Source organism: Henckelia pumila, chromosome 2 (genome assembly GCF_033568475.1).
Source record: "Henckelia pumila isolate YLH828 chromosome 2, ASM3356847v2, whole genome shotgun sequence".
Taxonomy (NCBI): domain Eukaryota; kingdom Viridiplantae; phylum Streptophyta; class Magnoliopsida; order Lamiales; family Gesneriaceae; genus Henckelia; species Henckelia pumila.
Genome location: NC_133121.1, coordinates 127,541,160 through 127,560,531, shown reverse-complemented (window position 1 = coordinate 127,560,531; position 19,372 = coordinate 127,541,160). Strand labels below are relative to the sequence as shown.

Below are 19,372 nucleotides of genomic sequence, written 5' to 3'. Positions count from 1 at the left end.
TCTTTGAACGCTCTCTTTTCTCTCAAATCTTTCTCGCTCAAACTCTGCATCAAGGCTAGGGTTCTTCAGGATTCTCGGGGCTAGATCGTTTTGTCGTCCAGGTTAATTCCAATCGAACAATTCAGGCAAGTTTTTACTGTTTTTAAACCCATTCAAGAATATAGTTATCTTCAAGGTAAAACCCTAGGTGTTTGATTGATGATCTATGAATGTATTTTTTAAAAAATTTCTATGAGTATGTTGCTTGATTGTGATACGTGAAGCATTTTTGAGGAGTTCGGCTCATGTTTATTGAGTTTTGAAAGATTGAATGCATTAGATCAGATTTTTGGGAAAAGTTGTATTGAAGGGTTTTGATTCAAAACATTTGAAGTGTTTGTGGTATGGGTACAAGTTATTTTGAAACTATGATGTTGTTGAATGGTATTTTTTTGATGGAAAATCGTCCCTAAGTATTGTAGGTTTTGAAAAAAATGCAGAAAAGATCAGTTTTCAGAGTCAGACATAGCGACGGCGCGCCCGCGCTGTTGAGCGCGCGCCCGCGCCTTCGTCGCGTAGTTTCTTTCGAGAAGCAGGCGCGCCCGCGCCAAAATGTACGAACGAACGGCGCGCCCGCGCCGGTTGAGCGCGTGCCCGCGCCGTTGGTTCGAAACCCCTATCCCATTTTATGAGTTTTTAAGTCCTAAAAATCATGATTTTGACACTATAATGTATTTTTATTATTTTTAAGAATGTTCATGAAGAATTTTTAAAGTTTTGAAGGTCCGAAACAGACGGAATGCCTCACGTGGATCGGTCAAGTTATGTATTGCATGATTATGGGATTTTTCTCATGAAATGTTTTGAGGAAATTTTATGAGCATGTACATAAATTATGAAATGACATGATAAGATGAATGATATTATGCATGGAAAATATTTTGATGATTTATGCATCTTGTGGTGATCATATGGGGTATGCACTTCGGGTTGAGCTCCGGAGCGGCTATCCAAAGAATGAAAGTTTACGGGCGTAATGCCATATGCTTGTCTGATCAGCAGGAAACTATGAATGGCTCATTATGACGGTTACCACACTACTCATACTTCATCTCCCCAAATATTTTTATGACGTGGCTATATTAAACTATGTTTAACTGCATGGAAGTATAAGTTTAAGTTTTTTTTTTCTCTTTTAAAGCTAGAAAACCTTTTCTGCATGTTCTTGTTGAGTCTTTCGACTCACTATACTTGAATGGTGCAGGTAATGATGCTGTGGATGCATTTATTGATGATTATGCGGGCGGACATGAAGAAGAGGCAGGGGTCGGTCCAACGGGAAATGCATGAGTGCGAATGTTTCAGGATGGGAGATGTTTTAAACATTTTATTTGATGAGGCAAACAAGTTTTAAAATTTTAAGTTAATGGCCATGTTTGGCAAATAATTTTAGATGTTTTCTTTTATTTGGTGCACATTTTATACGCACTTTTAATAAAGAAGATGATGCTTCCGTAAAGTTTTGATTTTATCCAAATTTTAAGTATGAATGGTTGAGTAACGTTTCGATTGAGAAATTGGGACGTTACAATTACCATATATTTATTTTACAAGGTTCAGTTTCATAAATACTGTAAAAATATAATTTATTAGTCATCTTACATTAATATTTTACAGCCAAGTATTTCTTATCTAAGAAAACTTTCCTTTTATTTATTTAATATATACACGTTGAATTCCATGCATATTATTGAAATCTACCTCTATTTTAATATCACCAACATAATTGCATAAAACTTTGGTTCCATATGAAGCACTCTTCGTACATAGGTATATAAAGTAAATGATACTCAACTTAAAAAATTATAATATATTGTATCAAATATGATGAGTCATAGATTATTATGACATTATTTGTGTTGTGTTTTATACATTCAATGATAGCTTAGTGACTCAACGGTGACTACTGACAAGTGTTAAGTGACAATTTTTCAATTATAAATTCAAAACATGAGTTATCATGTAAGTATGTTGATTTGCGCTACATGTAATGGTATAAACATTGAAAAATTTATATTTCATGTTGTGTGCAAGTTAAATTAACACTATAATAATACATTATAATGAGCGGTAGAGCATTTAAAACTAATAATCAATTTCTAAAGTTATTTGTTAAGTAGAAAAGTCTTATAGTACAAAATTTTAATTAAGCTAAAAAACAAAAAGGGTGAATGAAATTGACGGATACTCCCTCCGTTCCAATTATATTGTCCACGTTTTCTTTTTTTTTTTTGGTCCCAAATATATAGTTATATACCATATTTAGTAATATTTTTTACACATCTTGACTTATAAATTATGCAATCATTTTTTAATACGTTGAATAGGGATAAAATATGAAGTTTATATAAAATTTGCTTTCTCAATACATTTTTTTTAATCTGTGTGAAAATCCAAAGAAGACAATATATATGGGATGAAGGAAGTATTACCATAAAATTCCGGCAAGAATCCATCATCTTGCAAGGTACTAAATAATTATCATATGACGAAAAATTTTAACGACAAATACCTTAAAAAATATTAAATAATCAATCTCATGGATGAACTTACTCTCAACTGTTATAACTGAGTTAATACTAAAAAAAAATATCGTTGCTTTAACATTATTTTTAATGGCTTATAAAATTAAGCATATGTTTAATTTAGTATTAGAAGCTTTGGTAAACACACACACACACACACACACACACACACATATATATATATATATATATAAGATGGTGTGTGTGTTCAATTCGATAACATCTATTCATAACCACTTTTGATTATAGACACATTGCATGCATATACATTCACATAACAAAATAGTATATAGCTATTTATTAATCTACAAACTAATCTACAAACCTGGGTAAAACACCTCAAGATTTGAGGTGTACATAACCTAGTACTATTCATAAAGCGCGAATAACTCAAAATGGGCCAGTTACTTGCCCTTGACAGGTTAAAAAAAAACACGCGTCTATGATTTTCTATAGCCACCGCCGATGGAACAAACATGTTGAAGGATGAGTGGTAGAGGGAAACGGTGATTACCGTTTCTCCCGGTTGCCGCATTTCATTGCCTTTTCTTTCATAAATCAAGTGTCTATCATTTTTCCATCTTTCTCTGCTCACGTATCAGCTTTTACCTTCTGCTTGGGATTGCAAATCTTCTTGTAGGTTTGTTCTCATCGAATTGTTTTTAACCCAAATGTCGTAAATCGTTCAGTCTTGCTTTTACATATAGATCTGTATTTTTTTCTAGAGTTTTTATTGCGTTGTATTTTTATTTATTTGTATATTTTCATACCTTGACAGGTTAAAAAAAACACGCATCTATGATTTTCTATAGCCACCGCCGACGGAACAAACATGTTGAAGGATGAGTGGTAGAGGGAAACGGTGATTACCGTTTCTCCCGGTTGCCGCATTTCATTGCCTTTTCTTTCGTAAATCAAGTGTCTATCATTCTTCCATCTTTCTCTGCTCACGTATCAGCTTCTACCTTCTTCTTGGGATTGCAAATCTTCTTGTAGGTTTGTTCTCATCGATTTTTTTAACCCAAATGTCGTAAATCGTTCAGTCTTGCTTTTACGTATAGATATGTATTTTTTTTCTAGATCTGAGTTTTTATTGCGTCGTATTCTTATTTCTTTGTCTATTTTCATACGCGTTTTTATTTTTGAGATATGATATTTTGTCTGTTCGAAAAATATCAAACACTTAGAGGATGTTTTACGTAAATATTTTCACATAGATGTGTTGTTTTTTGGTTTTTAAAGATGCGTTTTTGTTTACCTATAAAAGATATTATGCCTACAAAGACAATGTTATGCATAGATCTTTTTACTGATTTAAGATGTGTGTTTTTTTAACAGGTTTTTAGCATTAACCAAGTGTTCAATGTCCTGTATCATCCGATATTTTTTTGTTTTGTGGTATCTGGTTTGGACTACTAACTTTTCATACGGGTTTGTTCTCGTAGCCTTTTTCCCTGTTTGAATATGCATCGGTTTCTGTTCTAACTAGCAAACGTGTTCTTGTTGTTTGTTTTCAAATGATCTAACGTCTATTTTTTCCACAACTGAAAAAATATCATGTGATGCACAAGATCTCCACTGCATATCATCCACAATCGAATGGCCAAGCTGAAGTTTCGAATCGAGAGATCCAATTTATTCTATAGAAAACAGTGAATCCTACAAGGACGGACTGGAGCTTGCGATTGGATGATGCTTTGTGGGCCTACAGAACCGCGTTCAAGACACCAATTGAAATGTCCTCATATCGTCTGATTTTTGGGAAACCATGCCATCTGCCTGTGGAATTGGAGCATAGAGCCTACTGGACTATCAATAACTTTAACATGCAGATGGATGAGAGTGGCGAGCATCGAAAGTTGCAGTTGCAGAATTGGAAAAGATACGCAATGATGCATATGCCAGCTCAAAAATCTACAAGGAAAAGACAAAGGCCTTCCATGACAAGATGATTTCTAGAAGGTAGTTCGAAGTCGGTCAAAAAGTTCTGCTATATCACTCACGACTTCGATTATTCCCAGGTAAGTTGCGTTCTAGATGGATTGGCCCATTTGTTATTACTAATGTCTTTCCTCATGGTACAGTGGAGATTCAGATCTTGGAGACCTCGAAAATATTCAATGTCAATGGACAGAGATTGAAACATTATTATGCAGGGGTCCAAGCGAATGATGGAGAGGATGCACATGATTTAACACTCGAGGCTCCGCCATAAATTGAGTAAATCGCAGCATACAGTCAAGCTATAGACTGAAAATTTAGCGATGTCTATGAGGCAACGCAGTTTTTTTCGTTTCCTTTCCCTTAGTTTATTTTTTTAGTTCTTGTTCATTTCTTGTTTTTATTGTTTTTTTTTCGGAAATTAGAAAAGTACAAAAATATTTTTTTGGTTTTTAAGCTCGATCGATCGGTTAAACTCTATCGATCAAGCGAGAATCCCTCTGGAAAGGCAGAATGTTTTGCGTTTTTGTCTCGCTCGATCGGTAGACTTTAACCGATCGAGCGAGAAATCCTCTGAAAATTTATTTACATGTTATTTTATGTCCCGCTCGATTGGTCATCTTTAACCGATCGAGCGATACCCTTATATCGCGAATATAATCGCGATTCCCCTCTCCCCTCTATCATTCTCTCTTTATATTTTCTAAATCCCTAAACCCCCAAACCTTCACCTCTAAATTCTCACCCAATTTTCATCTGAATCGCATGGCCACACCCGACCGCCGCACCGCTTTATCTCCGGTCATCTCCTCCATCTCAAAGGATCTCCGGCCGCCATCTCTCTCTTGCCCTATTTCTCCAACCGATTCCCTGCTCTGCCTCCGGCCGATCTCTCTGCTACGCCGCCAGCTTTCATATTCTCCGATCACTCCAAGCTCACTGGTATTTGCTACGTTTCTACTTCTGATACACTATGGGACCGAAGCGAGTTCGTTACACCGGGGAATCGTCTTCTCAAGGAGCCGCCGCATAATGTTCTTCACAATAGATCACGGGGAAATTTGTTAGCCAAACCGCCCGTGATCGATACGATTACGCCAAGGTAAACCGCTCTCCTATTCCCGAACGCGGCTTTGAACATGATGACTTTAATCTCGATATTATGCCTATGATTGTTCAACGTGGTTGGGAAGTATTTTGTAAAGAACCTCCAGCCGCGATCGTCCCTATTGTGCGTGAATTTTATGCAAATGTTGCGGAGAGGACTCATGGGAAAGCGTTTGTCCGAGGGAAAATAATCTCTTTTGCACCAAATGAATTGAATTCTTTGCTTGAAACGCCGGATGTCGATGACTCTCTGTATCAAAGCCTCCAAATCAACCCGGATTTGGATGAGGTAATAGGCCAACTGGGCTACCCAGGAGCTTCGTGGATTGACCCTGTTTCTTCCATGAATTTTAAGGAACGTAATTTGCACTTGGTTTCGGCCACCTGGTATATATTCCTGACTCGGCGTCTGATGCCAATATTGCACATGAGTGAAGTTAATATTGAGCATGCCTTACTTCTTTACGCTCTCGATGTGGGTTGGACGGTAAATATGGGACGCATGATTCACAGCGAGATCCGTCGGTCGATTACTTCCACCGCCTTAGGTCTCTACTTCCCAATTATTATTACATCACTGTGTATCCGCGTCGGCATTCCCACTCGTCCCGATGAATAATGGTTGCAACCCATGCGGCCCGTGGACGAAGCTGCCATTGATGCCAAGAGAGCTTACTGGATCAAACACTTTGTGCAGGACGACCGATTTGTTCTTCATCAGGACCCTCCAAGGCCCCCTCCGCCTTCTCGTTTCTCCCAAGCTGATTCCATTCGTGAGCTCACTGCTTTTTCTCATCACCAAAACGAGTTCAATACTGTAGCTGCTCAAAACTCTCAAGCTCTAGACTTCTCATTCGGGGTATATCTCTGCATCTAGGTTATAGTTCATGTTTGTGTTATTAACTAACTGATTTCCATGCCTATCTGACCAAATTTTGAACCGATGGAAGCAATTAGACGATTGAACTCTCATATACTCTGTGATTTATCCTTAAATCTGAATTTTGAAACATACAAGCATGAATAGGATTGAGGCATTGTTTGGATTCTTTGGGCCTAAATTTTTCTTGAATGAATTATCTTTAGTTGCCCCGTTGAGCTTTCACGTTATACATGAGCACATGAGGTGCATACTTTAAATTTTGTGCAAAGTCGTCGTTTACTACTGATGATTCTTCATTTTTGCACTGATTGAAATTTGTATGATTTGACTGTGAATTGAGACATGTCTAGAACTAGTTCAAACACCCCTCGAGGCAAAATACGGGCGAAACTGTGACTTAGGAGTGATGTAGGCAATCTTTCTCAATATTTTTTGAGCCTTTCTAGTCACCCACTGAATTAATTATCCCTAGTACCTTGTTTGAGCCAGATTAAAAAACGAATGACATGCGTGCAAACGTGTGATAAACCCCCATTCGGCATTGTTTCAAGGTCCTACAATTACTACCTGTGAATAGCCTAAACAATAATTCCTACCTTTAAGGGAGTAATTTGAATGATAGAATTTTATATGCTCCTAATTTGTATTGTGAATATGGAATGGTGTGGTGAAAGAATTGCAAAGAAAGAGGTAGTAGTGAAAAGGGTAGAAAATGAAAAGATGGTGAAAAAGAAAAAAATGTTGGTGGAAAGTAAAGTTTTGAAAAAGAAAGAAAAGAAAAAAAAATCTAAATGAGATGAAGAAAAGGTGTGAAATTTGAATGAAAATGAATGAAAATTAGAGATAGATCATAATTTACTCCCTCTTTTGAATTTTTATTTCTTCGGTTGTAGCCATAAGCCAAGCCTAACATTATAAGCTGATCAAGACCTATTGACCGAGTCACAGTCGCCCAATATACTAGTGGAGAGGGGTTGCAAGAATTTTGTCTATGGACTGTCGATTGACACTTTTGATGAGTATGAATTTTTAATCAAAACACGCACACACAGTATTCTTTGCATTTAACCGATTGTGAGTGTGTTGAATTGATTGTCCATTCATTTTGATCCTGTGATACCTTGAAAAGTCCTCATGATCTATGAATGTGTGAATTGAATTTGGAGTGAGTGTTTTGAAACGTGAGTTGCGAAGTTTATAAGTTTGTGCGGTGAAGCCAGTTTGTGATTTAAAATTTTCAAAAGAGTGTTAGTAGGTTGGATATGGATGGATGTGAAATTTTTTAAAATTATTTCCGAGGTCATTGCTCCATAGTATTTCTTGATCTTTTGTTTGCATTTTTTTTTTTGCTTGACTTGATCGAGGGCGAGCAAGGTTTAAGTGTGGGGAAATTTTATAGTTGTGTTTGTGTTGCATATTTTAACATTATTTTGTTGTTGTTTTGCATGCATTTCTGTGTTTTAATTTAGTATTTTGTTCGTTTTTCATTTATCGTATCTTCATTGCATATTTTCGGCTTTATTGTGCAAGATATAACATTTTGGATGGAAAATCTGAAGAACAGAATTCGGCCGCTACATCTGCCAACTTCTACCGATCGAGCGGGCACCATATAGAAGAGCTAATTTGAAGACAGAGAGTTGGACGCTCGATCGGTTAAACTTTACCGATCGAGCGGCCGTATGAAGAAAATTGACAGATCGAGACAAAGAAATTCTCGCTCGATCCGTCAAAATTTACGGATCGAGCGAGACGGGCTGTTCGGGAAGAAATTTTTATTTTTGAAAACTCTTTTATTTTGGACTCTAGTGTTTTATTCCATTTTTCTCATTATTATTATTATTATCCCTTAGACGCAGAAAGCTTGAAAAACTCTCTGGGAGGCTAGGTTTTATTTATCTTTTCTTAAGATTTCTTCTTTTCTTTTGATTTTTCTTTCGTTTTTCATGAATCGTTGTGGCTAGACTTTAGAACTTGGTTGAGAAAGACAAGCCCTTGATTTTATTTGTTTGTGAGATTCGAATTTTCAGTGTTTAATTATTATTGAGTATCAAAATTTGTTCTGATTTATTTCATGCTTGTATGTGAAATTTTCGGATTGATCACTCTAGGATTTCGCAATACAATCTACTGCTAGATTAGAATTCAAATCCGTAATTGTTTGAATCACCTAATTTGCGAAGAAACTACGATTGATATTTTTCGCTTGTGAATCTATTAAATTGTAGGGACAACAATTGACTAGATTAAATACATCCGCTTGTGTATGTGTTGTTTAGATTCATTAGTTTCACTAGTTTGCATGCTATCGTGGATTTAAATCTAATCGCTTGTATTGAGTTAATTCATTGGTAAGAGTTAATTTAGAACGTTTGTGTCTAGTTAACTAAGATTAAGAACAAGAATTTAATTTTCAATGATAAATATTCGATATAATTGATTATTTTCAAAGAATCAATGATCCAATGAATGATATCAAGGGTGTAGTCGAACGATACCAAGACTTGTTTCTTATTGATTTATTCAATATAATTTTTAATCTTGCATGTTAGTAATAAAAATTTGAATTTAAGTGCTGTTACTTTTTAGTAGTTAATTTGAAACCTCAAAACCCTTTTATTTTATTTTAGAACACACTAAATTTCACTTTACTCGTGAAAACGATCCCTACTCGCACTACTGTATATTTTATTTATTTGATTCGAGTTGAGTAATTTGGATTTGACACGACTTAGCGTTACTAAAAGCTTTTACACAAATATCCTCTCTAAATTTGTAATATAGACAACATATTTGATAAAATATAAGCATACTAAATTAACGTGTTTGGTATGTGCACCATATTCTCGTAGAACGGATTCCATAAATTTGTACACTTTAACCCAGGGAATCTACCACGTTCATGTTTAACTTTATCCGACTATTGTTTCCTACTGAGATCTCCGCAACCCTTGTCAGATTTCCATGTTAACTCTGAACCTCTCAAATGCTTGGTGAAAGATCAGTTTTCTGTCTCTTACTTTTTCCTGCAACATCTCCAGAACCGGTTGCGGAGCCATCTCCAGAATAATTTTTACTGCATTTCATTTCAACAAATAAATATCCATGAGAATATTACTTTCTGAGCATGAAGAGTCTCCAAACCACAACAAACCACATACCACAATATCTCATCTGAAAGGTGGTCATTCAACGAATCTAGATACATTATATGATTTTTAAAAAAAAAAAGACAAATGGTGGAACTACAGAGGCGTGAAATGCTCACGAAACATCTAACGTTATCTCGTTGAGGAAAGGAATCACAAAACTAGAAGCATTCTCAGGTTCAGAACCACCACAAGCACACCTCAAGACTTAATTTGGAAAAATAGCAAAAATTTGAATATCATAAATTAGATTCCTTTACAATGCGACAATATGGGTATGCACAGTGCATGACAAAATTTATAAACGAAAGCTATTAAATATAATTTCTGGAGATATTTTACCGTATGGAAGGTGGAACATCTTCAATTTCACGCCCTAGTTCTGAACTGATATAATCATCATCCCATGGCAGGAGTGTAACTTCATCATCCTCCTAAAACAACAACAAAACCAACTGCTGAACTTCTTCACTGAGAACTACTACCTCTCAAAGATGCAGTTGAGCTAAACAACAAAATTCTTAACTTAATTCCTCGTTTAAGTCTAGAAAAGATATTAAAATAAACTGAGGTCAAGAAAGCAAAGAATATGGAACCTTGATTTCACAAAACAAGGGCTTACGCATCCCAAAGACAACACCTCGAAAAAGGAGAGACTCTTCACTCCCATCTTCCTGTGCCCTGAAAGTCAGGGCGCTATAATTAACTGCAATGGTGTTGACCTTACAAACCTTCACAAGCTTGAAATTCATTGACTGTAACCAGTAGGAAAAATGCAGAACAGAATGTTAAAATAATAATAACAATAATGATAATAATAGCGGTGATATGTAGATACAACAAATAAATTGTCTAACTTTGGTGTCGTTGTAAAATGTCAATGCTATGTCTGCCAGATTTATCAGACCGGCTCGTTTGCCTGCATTTACAAGTGTCAAAGTCCCACCGGCGGGTAAACCCTGCAGATCTCTCGGATCTAACCTACCTACTCTACGGGTCAGACAATAACGTGGGATCTCCATACATAAATCGCACATCTGTCAGCAAGTTTAACCAAACTTTAGTTCATGGCATTTATGTTTAATATGGTCTTTGATAATTTAGAAGTTAAGCCGCCCAATGTGTCCATGTCTAATTCAAGAGTTTGAAGGGTTCCGAAGAACAATTTTCCAAATGGGAAGTATCTATACGATCGAAAAGATAAAGTAACATGAAATATAAAGGAACAAATCCCGTACTTCCCGCAACCTAGACAATGATATCCCCTGGACTCGATGAGATTTTGAAAGTGCAGGATACTTTGAATCATCGTAGGGTTTTATGTCCCTGGCCTCTATAGCGCTGCACAGTTTTAGATTAACATCAAATCAGAAGACAATGCAGAATCCCTTATCCTCAGTTTACAAACTCAACCAATCACCCAAAGTCAGACACACATAAAAACAGTAGTTCAAATGCCGATTAATCCAACGCCAAAACCAAACTACATGCATCAAACATATCAACCTTTTCATTCTTTGATTTCCCAGCAAAATAAAAACAAATCTAAAAAATCAGCAAAGAAAACAAGATAATACCTCGTTTTTGCAGGACACTTTGAATCATTGAGGGATTTTATGTCGCTGGGCTCTACAGCGCTGTACATTTTTTATTAACACAAAATCATATAACAATAAACAATCATCGATCCTCAGTTTACAAACTCAACCAATCGCCCACACACACACATATATAAAAGGTGATGCAAACACCGACCAATGAGACATCAAAACAAAAACAACACATTTCAAATGTATATCAACCTTTCCATTCTCTGATTTCCCAACAAAATAAGAAGAAATCTAAAAAATCAGAGAGAGAGAGAGAGAGAAACACGTGAGTACCTCGTATTTTTAGGATACTTTGAATCATAGTAGGATTGTATCATGTACGCCATAGCGCTGCATGTTTAAGATTAACACGAGATCATAAGACAATGAACAATCACCGATCCTTAAAGGATTACTCAACCAATCACACACACACACACATATATGGGGTAATTTAAACGCCGATTAATACGACATCAAAACCAAAACAATATTTATGTATCAAATGTATATCAACCTTTTTATTCTTTGATTTCAAAATAAAATAATAAAATAAGGGAAAAAATCTAAAAGATCAGAGAAAGAAAGAAGATAATGCCTCATTCCTTCAGGATACTTTGAATCATCATCGGATTTTTTTTCACCGGGCTCTACAGCGCTGCACGTTTTAGACTAACACCAAATCAGAAGTCAATAAAGAACCACTGATCCTCAGTATACAAACTCAAACAATCGCCCAAAATCTCTCTCTCTCACGCACACACATATACAAGGTACTTAAGCGCCGATTAATATATCAAAACTGAAACAATGTTTATCAACAATAATACAATATATCAACCTTTTCATTCTTAGATTTCCAAAAAAAAAAAGAAAATTCTAAAAGATCAACTAAAGATGCAAGGATGTGCTCTGATGGAAGGATTTCATAGAAATAAATTTCAAAAGTATTTAAACTTGTTTTTGTTGCTTAGATAAATATGATCATATGTTTTAAATCCACCTCTTTCATATGTATACAATATACAATATTTAATGTTAAATAAAATAGATTTCAAGTCCTTTCAATAATGATATCCTTGGAAACTAATTTTACTTTATATAATTAAAGAGTATGTAAGTGATATCATCAAGAAATTTCCTTAGTAGAGAAGAAGCAAGAGACCATTTAGAGATTGCAACCACAAATCTGTATTTGAATAATTTAAATTCAATTTGTATTCACATTTTCTTTTTCTCAGTTTCAATATATAAAGAAATATGAGTTGCAATGTTACAAATGACTATAGTTTTTTATAGAGCGACGAGTATGATTCTCGTTGATTGCAGCGAATGCAATTATTGAGAGGGAGATTGTTGATTATGCGTGCTAGGTAAAGCAATCGAATAGTAAAATGTGGTGTTTGAGTTGTATGGTTTAAAGATTTGTGTTGAACCATTAAATTTCAACAAATAAATATTCATAAGAAAATTACTTTATAAGCATGAAAAACGTCTCCAAACCATAAAACGTATCTCATTTGAAAGAAGGCTGTTCAATAAATCGAGACACATCATATCTAATGATTTAGAAAAGAATAACCAAGTGCAGGACATACAGAGGAATAAAATGCTCACGGAACATCTAGCATTGTCTCATTGAGGTAAGGAATCACATAAATATAACCGGTAGCGCTGTCGGAATCAGTGCCATCACAAGCAATATCCTCAAGACTGAATAGGATAATGTTTCAAAATTATCGCGTCCAACTATCACATAATATAGTAATGAATAACATAATTAGATCCCTTCCTTCACGACTACGACCACCTTAAAAATTCACAAGAAGTGAAAATTTATAAGCGGAAAGGTATTTAATATAATTTTTCGAGATATCTTACCAAATGGAAAGGGGGAAATCTTCAATTTCACATGCTCGCTTTGGACCAGCATAATCATCGTCATTGGGCAGAAGTGTGACTTCATTATCCTCCTAAAAAACAACAAACACCAACTGCTAAACTTCTTCGCTGACAAAATGTTGGACTTCTGGTGATACAATTATGGTCATTCGCAATTGCATATTCAGAGTCTACTCCAAAATTCTTAACTTAATTCCTCATTCAACTAGAAAATAGTTGCAATTAAAATAAATAAATTGAGGTCGAGAATGAGAAGAATATGGTACCTTTATTTCACAAAACAAGGGCTTACACAAAAAGACAACAGCTCGAAAAAGAGGAGACTCCTCACTTCCATCTTCTCGTGCCCTGAAAGTCACCCCGCTATATCTAAATGCAATAGTGTTGACCTTACAAACCTTCACAAGCTTGAACTTCTTGGACTGAAAAATGCAGAACAGAATGTTAAAAAAATAATAATAGCAGTGATAATGATATGTAGATATATCAAATAACTTTTCTAACTTTGGTGTCATTGTAAAATTCCAATGCTATTTCCGCCAGATTTCTCAGAGTGGCATTTTTGTCTGCATTTATGTGTGTGCTCCCTCCACCAACCGGCATTTCCGGCTGAAACTCAGTATCACTTCCTTCGTCCACAATTTCATGTTTGACTTCGGCAATACATTCATCACACATCTGTCAACAAGTTTAACCAAACTTTAGTCTCTGACATTCAATTTTAACACGGTCTTCAATAATAAATAAAAGTAATTTGAAAAGCCGGATCAGATGGGGATCGGACCTTCCGATCGTGATCGGTGGTTCCTATCCTCGTCTTGGAGGGAAAATTTACCGCGCAAGATGAAAAGTGGTGGGATTCAGATCGGACGTTCCGATCTGGATCGGTGGATCCGATCTGGATCAGTGGATCCGATCTGGATCGGTGATTCCGATCTGCCTTAGGAAGAAAGCAAGATTTCGACTCTTTAAAAATTAATTTATTTAACATTTAAGCAAATAATTCACATAAAAATGTGAGCTTCTTAATTTTGAATAAATACAATTGATTTGTATTATCCAAAAATTAATTTGCTCGAATTTAATATTAAGCTCCCCCTTAATATGACATTAAATTTAATTTATGCCTACAAGTGATTACAACTCAATCATGCCAAGTTCACCACGCAAACGAATAAAAGTATTTTCATCTAGTGGTTTTGTAAAAATATCAGCAATTTGATTAGTTGTGTCAACATATTGAAGTTCAACTTCATTTCGTTCGATGTGGTCACGAATAAAATGATGACGAATGTCAATATGTTTGGTGCGCGAATGTTGAATCGGATTCTTTGTTAGACATATGGCGCTAGTGTTGTCACTGAAAATAGGAATTTTTGAAAAAGAGACGCCATAGTCGAGCAATTGATGCTTCATCCAAAGAATTTGCGCACAACAACTACCAGCAGCCATATATTCGGCTTCGGTCATTGATAACGCAACACAGTTTTGCTTTTTGGAAAACCAAGAAACAAAACAGTTTCCTAAAAAGAAACAGGTTCCACTAGTTCTTTTACGGTCCACCTTATATCCACCAAAGTCGGCATCACAATATGCTTTTAAATCAAAGAAAGAATTTTTCGAATACCACAAGCCGAGATTTGGAGTATTTGAAAGATATTTGAAAATGCGTTTTAAGGCGAACAAATGTGATTCCTTTGGACATGATTGAAATCGTGCACACAAGCAAACACTAAACATAATGTCCGGTCTATTAGCAGTAGCATAAAGTAAGGAGCCAATCATACTACGAAAGGAAGATTGATCTACAGATTTACCATTTTCATCCTTGTCGAGTCTGATTGATGTGCTCATCGGTGTAGATGAAGATTTTGTGTTCTCCATTCCAAACTTCTTTAGAATCTCCTTGATGTATTTGCTTTGGTTCACAAAGAACCCATCCTTGCACTGTTTGATTTGTAATTCGAGGAAATAGTTAAGTTCCCCCATCATACTCATCTCGAAGTGTTCCTGCATCAACTTAGAGAATTCTTGACAAAGAGTTTCATTAGTAGAACCAAAAATTATGTCATCAACATAAATTTGCACAATCAGAAGATCATTTTTGACATTCTTGGTAAATAAGGTAATGTCGATCTTTCCTCTTGAAAAACCATTTGAAAGCAAGAAAGTAGACAGTTTATCATACCAAGCTCGAGGAGCTTGTTTCAACCCATACAATGCTTTGTTTAGTCTATACACATGATCAGGCAAAGCAGTATCAACAAAGCCATCAGGTTGTTCAATATAAACCTCCTCTTTCAATTCACCATTAAGAAAAGCACTTTTGACATCCATTTAAAATAGTTTAAAATTTCTAGAGCAAGCAAAAGCAAGTAGCATGCGAATAGATTCTAGTCTAGCAACAGGCGCATAAGTTTCATCATAATCTATGCCTTCTTCTTGACTATATCCTTTCGTTACAAGCCTAGCTTTATTTCTAGTGATAGTGCCATGCTCGTCAAGTTTATTCCTAAACACCCATTTAGTTCCTATGATAGATCTATCATGTGGCCTAGGAACAAGATTCCAAACATCATTGCGCTTAAACTCATTTAATTCATCTTGCATAGCAATAATCCAAGAATCATCTAATAAAGCATCATCAATACACTTAGGTTCAACATGCGAAATAAAAGCAAGATGATTGCAAATATTATTAAGAGAAGAGCGAGTGGCTACTCCCTTCGAAGGACTTCCAATGATGAGATCTATTGGATGATCTTTGTGAAGCGTCCAATCCTTCGAAAGTGGTGTTTCCTCAACGGAAACATCTATATCATTTAGGCTTGAGGAAGCCAACTCTTCTTCGAGTAATTCTACATCATCAATGTTAGTGCGAACAATAGTAGACATAGATTCATCAAAAATTACATGCATAGATTCTTCAACAAGTAAAGTGCGTTTATTAAAAACTCTAAAAGCCTTACTTAAGGTAGAATAACCGAGAAAGATACCTTTGTCGGATTTGGCATCAAATTTTCCAAGGTTGTCCTTACCGTTATTATGAATGTAGCATTTGGAACCGAAAGCTCGAAAGTATGAAATGTTAGGCTTTCTCCCTCTCCATAATTCATATGGAGTTTTCTTGAGAATTGGCCTTATTGATACGCGATTGATAATGTAACAGACAGTGTTCATTGCTTCAGCCCAAAAATATTTTGGTAGAGAATGCTCACATATCATGGTCCTCGCAATCTCCACAAGTGTCCTATTTTTCCTCTCAATGACCCCGTTTTGTTGAGGAGTCCTAGGACAAGAAAAATTATGACCGATGCCTTTATCTTCACAAAAGTTTGAAAAACTCTCATTTTGAAATTCAGTTCCGTGGTAACTACGGATCTGTTTTATTGAAAGATTTTTCTCATTCTCAACACGTTTCACAAAAGTTTTAAAATAATCAAAGGCATCATTTTTGTGGGCTAAAAACAATGTCCACGTGTAACGTGAAAAATCATCTACAATGACAAATGCATAAAGCTTCCCTCCTAGGCTAGCGTTCCTCGAGGGACCACATAGATCTAGGTGAAGAAGTTCAAGGGGCATAGAAGTTGATATAAAATTTTTGCTTTTAAAAGATTCCCTTGTGTGTTTGCCAAGTTGACACGCATCACAAATAGAATCTAATTTTAAATTGAGTTTTGGCATACCAACAACTAAATCAAGTTTAAAAAGTTTTTCTATGGTACTAGAACCAACATGACCTAGTCGTCTATGCCAAAGAATGTTGTCATCAACATTCAAAGATACAAGGCTTTTAATATTTGATAAAGATAAATTATTTAAAGAAACCTTGTATACGTTTTCACTTATATAACCTTTGAAATTTATGGATTTGTCAGTCATGAGTGATATGGTGCAGTGTTGGGGAGTGAATTTGACTTCATAACCTCTATCGCACAATTGACTTATGCTTAGTAGATTATGTTTAAGCCCATTCACCAGGAGTACATCATCAATCAAGCAAGATTCAGATATACCTATTGAGCCGATTCCTTCGACAACTCCTTTGCTGTTGTCTCCAAAGGTGACAATTCCCTTTTCCTTTGGTTTGATGGATTGTAGAAGCTCCTCGTTTCCCGTCATATGTCTAGAACATCCACTGTCTAGATACCATATGCTAGGGAGAACATTTTTCCTATCTCCCTACAAAAGATTTATTTTGGTACCCTTTAGTTCTTTTGGGTCCACAGTTTTAGAAAAGAGAGATACAAAATAGACTTCTTAGAGTTCAGTCTCTCATAGCAACATCATCGCCACTTTCTAAGAGTGCTCCCAGTAGTAGGTAGGGCTATGCCTCTTTAAAAACCTATTTTCTTGGACAGAGCAGCGTTCATCAGGAAGACCAGTCGCATCAAGGCAATTTAAACCGGTCTATGATGAACTCCCTTAGATCATGATCTCATAATGTCAACTGATGAGTTGTTAAGAACTCTTAGGCCTCCATTTCATATAACTCTTTTGATTATATTGAAATCTTAAGGATCTACATTTATGTCTAACATGTCCTAATTTACAACAGTAAGAACATGTTGGGGGTGATCTCATTTTTGCTTTAGCAATTAAACTAGTGAAGTCTATTGTTTTCTTACCATATCCTATTCCACCCTTATCAAAACTACATTTTTGCATACTTAGTAAATTATTCAAATTGTTACTACTAATATTGAATTTATCAAAAGATTTTTCTAATTGGGCTATGTCATCCTTTAATCTTAGGTTCTCATGCCCCTTAGATTCTAATTCAACTTTAAGATTTCTATTTTCTTTTCTAAGAGATTTAGCCATGTCATACATATGTTTATAAGCATGAAGAAGTTCATCATAAGAAGGTACCTCGTCATCGTCGTCGGAGACGATATCATCACTTTTAGCCATGAGGCAGATGTTGGCTTCCTCCTCGTCATCGTCGCTATCGCTCCAAGTGGCTAGAAGTGCTTTCTTCTTTCCCTTGTCAATCTTCTTCTTGAGAGGTATGTAAGGACCTTTCACAGTAACCTTCCAAAGGTCATAGTCTACGGATTGGATATATAGGGACATTCGGTTTTTCCAATACCCGTAGTTTATGCCATTGAAAAGAGGAGGACGATTTGTTGATTGCCCTTGAGCATAGTCGCTCGCTAGATTTGCCATAGAGCCTTTTTGAAAATATTTTGTAAAAAGGTGGCTCTGATACCACTTGTTAGAACCTAATGGGGGGGGGGGGGATTTAGGTTCTATTGGAAACTTTAGCAATTTAAAGCGATTATGCAAGTACGCAAGCAGAAGACTTAAAGCAATCAAATAATAAGTGCGATAAATAAATGCGTAAGTAAATAAAGCAGTAAAAGAGATAAGAGATGTTTATGAAAGTTCGACGATAAATCGTCTACGTCTCCCCTTCTTGGTTAAGTCGATTAACCAAGGATCCACTAGCACTTCAAACGTCTTGGCCTTGATGGCTTCAAGAATAGCCTTACAACTTGACACGATCACCGCGCCGATACAACTCAACACTCTTGGCCTTAAGGGCTCCAAGGATAGCCTCAACACTCGTAAAATACACTTGGCTTCACACACAAGTGTTTACAAAACCGAGTACCCAACGCACAAACTAACAACCCTCGATTTTACAACCCCGTATACAACTCGATATGAGAATATATTTTGAACACTCAAAAGGGGCTACAAATTGCTCAACAAATGGATTGAATAAAGCTTGAGAGGATTGAATAACTTGAAGATTGTGGGATGGATTGAATGGCCTCGGAATGCCTCCTTTTATAGCTGAAAATTTGGCATCGATCGGAACTTTCGATGTGACGCCCGGGGCTGAAGAGGCGGGGAGTGATCGCCGGTGCCAAGAGGTTGCACAGACAATGAGCGGCTCCTGAAAGGCTTCTAGGCGGAGGGAGACATGAATGAACCGATCCTTCCGAAATGAGAGGGGATTCTGAGACTGTGTAGGTATGAGACTGCATAGTTGAGGAGAGCTTAAAAGATTTCATATGTACTACTCATATCAAGAAGGTACATCTTCTTTTCGGTAGCTCATCACATAAGAATTCCAAAGTTAAGCGTGCTTGACTTGGGGAAATTTTAGGATGGGTGACCCCCTGGGAAGTTTCTCAGGGTGCGTGTGAGTGAGGACATAAGCACGCTGGAAAGACCCGTCTTGATACAGTGGGACATTACAAATGGTATCAGAGACGACCTCTC

General features: G+C 36.1%; 1 protein-coding gene across 3 annotated transcripts; it reads right to left on the bottom strand.

The window, feature by feature from the left end:
- Positions 1 to 9,232: 9,232 nt before the first annotated feature.
- LOC140884545 (uncharacterized) lies at positions 9,233 to 13,807 on the bottom strand. 3 transcript variants are annotated; one of them, XM_073291327.1, is made up of 12 exons: positions 13,640 to 13,807; positions 13,402 to 13,557; positions 13,115 to 13,206; positions 11,832 to 11,891; positions 11,528 to 11,584; positions 11,222 to 11,281; positions 10,883 to 10,985; positions 10,630 to 10,681; positions 10,502 to 10,563; positions 10,241 to 10,399; positions 9,987 to 10,078; positions 9,233 to 9,571 (listed from the first exon to the last, which is right to left on the bottom strand). In XM_073291327.1, exons 1-12 carry the CDS (start codon positions 13,736 to 13,738, stop codon positions 9,478 to 9,480), a joined length of 1,086 nt encoding a protein of 361 aa, XP_073147428.1. In that variant the 5' UTR covers positions 13,739 to 13,807; the 3' UTR covers positions 9,233 to 9,477. The 3 variants fall into 3 exon arrangements, 2 of the variants coding, with proteins under 2 accessions (XP_073147428.1, XP_073147429.1); XR_012150663.1 differs by having other exon boundaries at positions 9,525 to 9,571; positions 10,267 to 10,399; XM_073291328.1 differs by lacking the exon at positions 11,222 to 11,281.
- Positions 13,808 to 19,372: the final 5,565 nt, after the last annotated feature.

What these genes read in the sequence shown, in the direction of transcription:
- LOC140884545 (XM_073291327.1), bottom strand. Translation starts at nt 13,738, where the DNA reads ATGCCGGTTGGTGGAGGGAGCACACACATAAATGCAGACAAAAATGCC. An exon ending in GATTTCCCCCTTTCCATTTG is followed by an intron (nt 11,892 to 13,114) that starts GTAAGATATCTC and finishes TAAAACGTGCAG; the next exon opens with CGCTGTAGAGCCCGGTGAAA. An exon ending in GATGTTCCACCTTCCATACG is followed by an intron (nt 9,572 to 9,986) that starts GTAAAATATCTC and finishes AATGAAATGCAG; the next exon opens with TAAAAATTATTCTGGAGATG.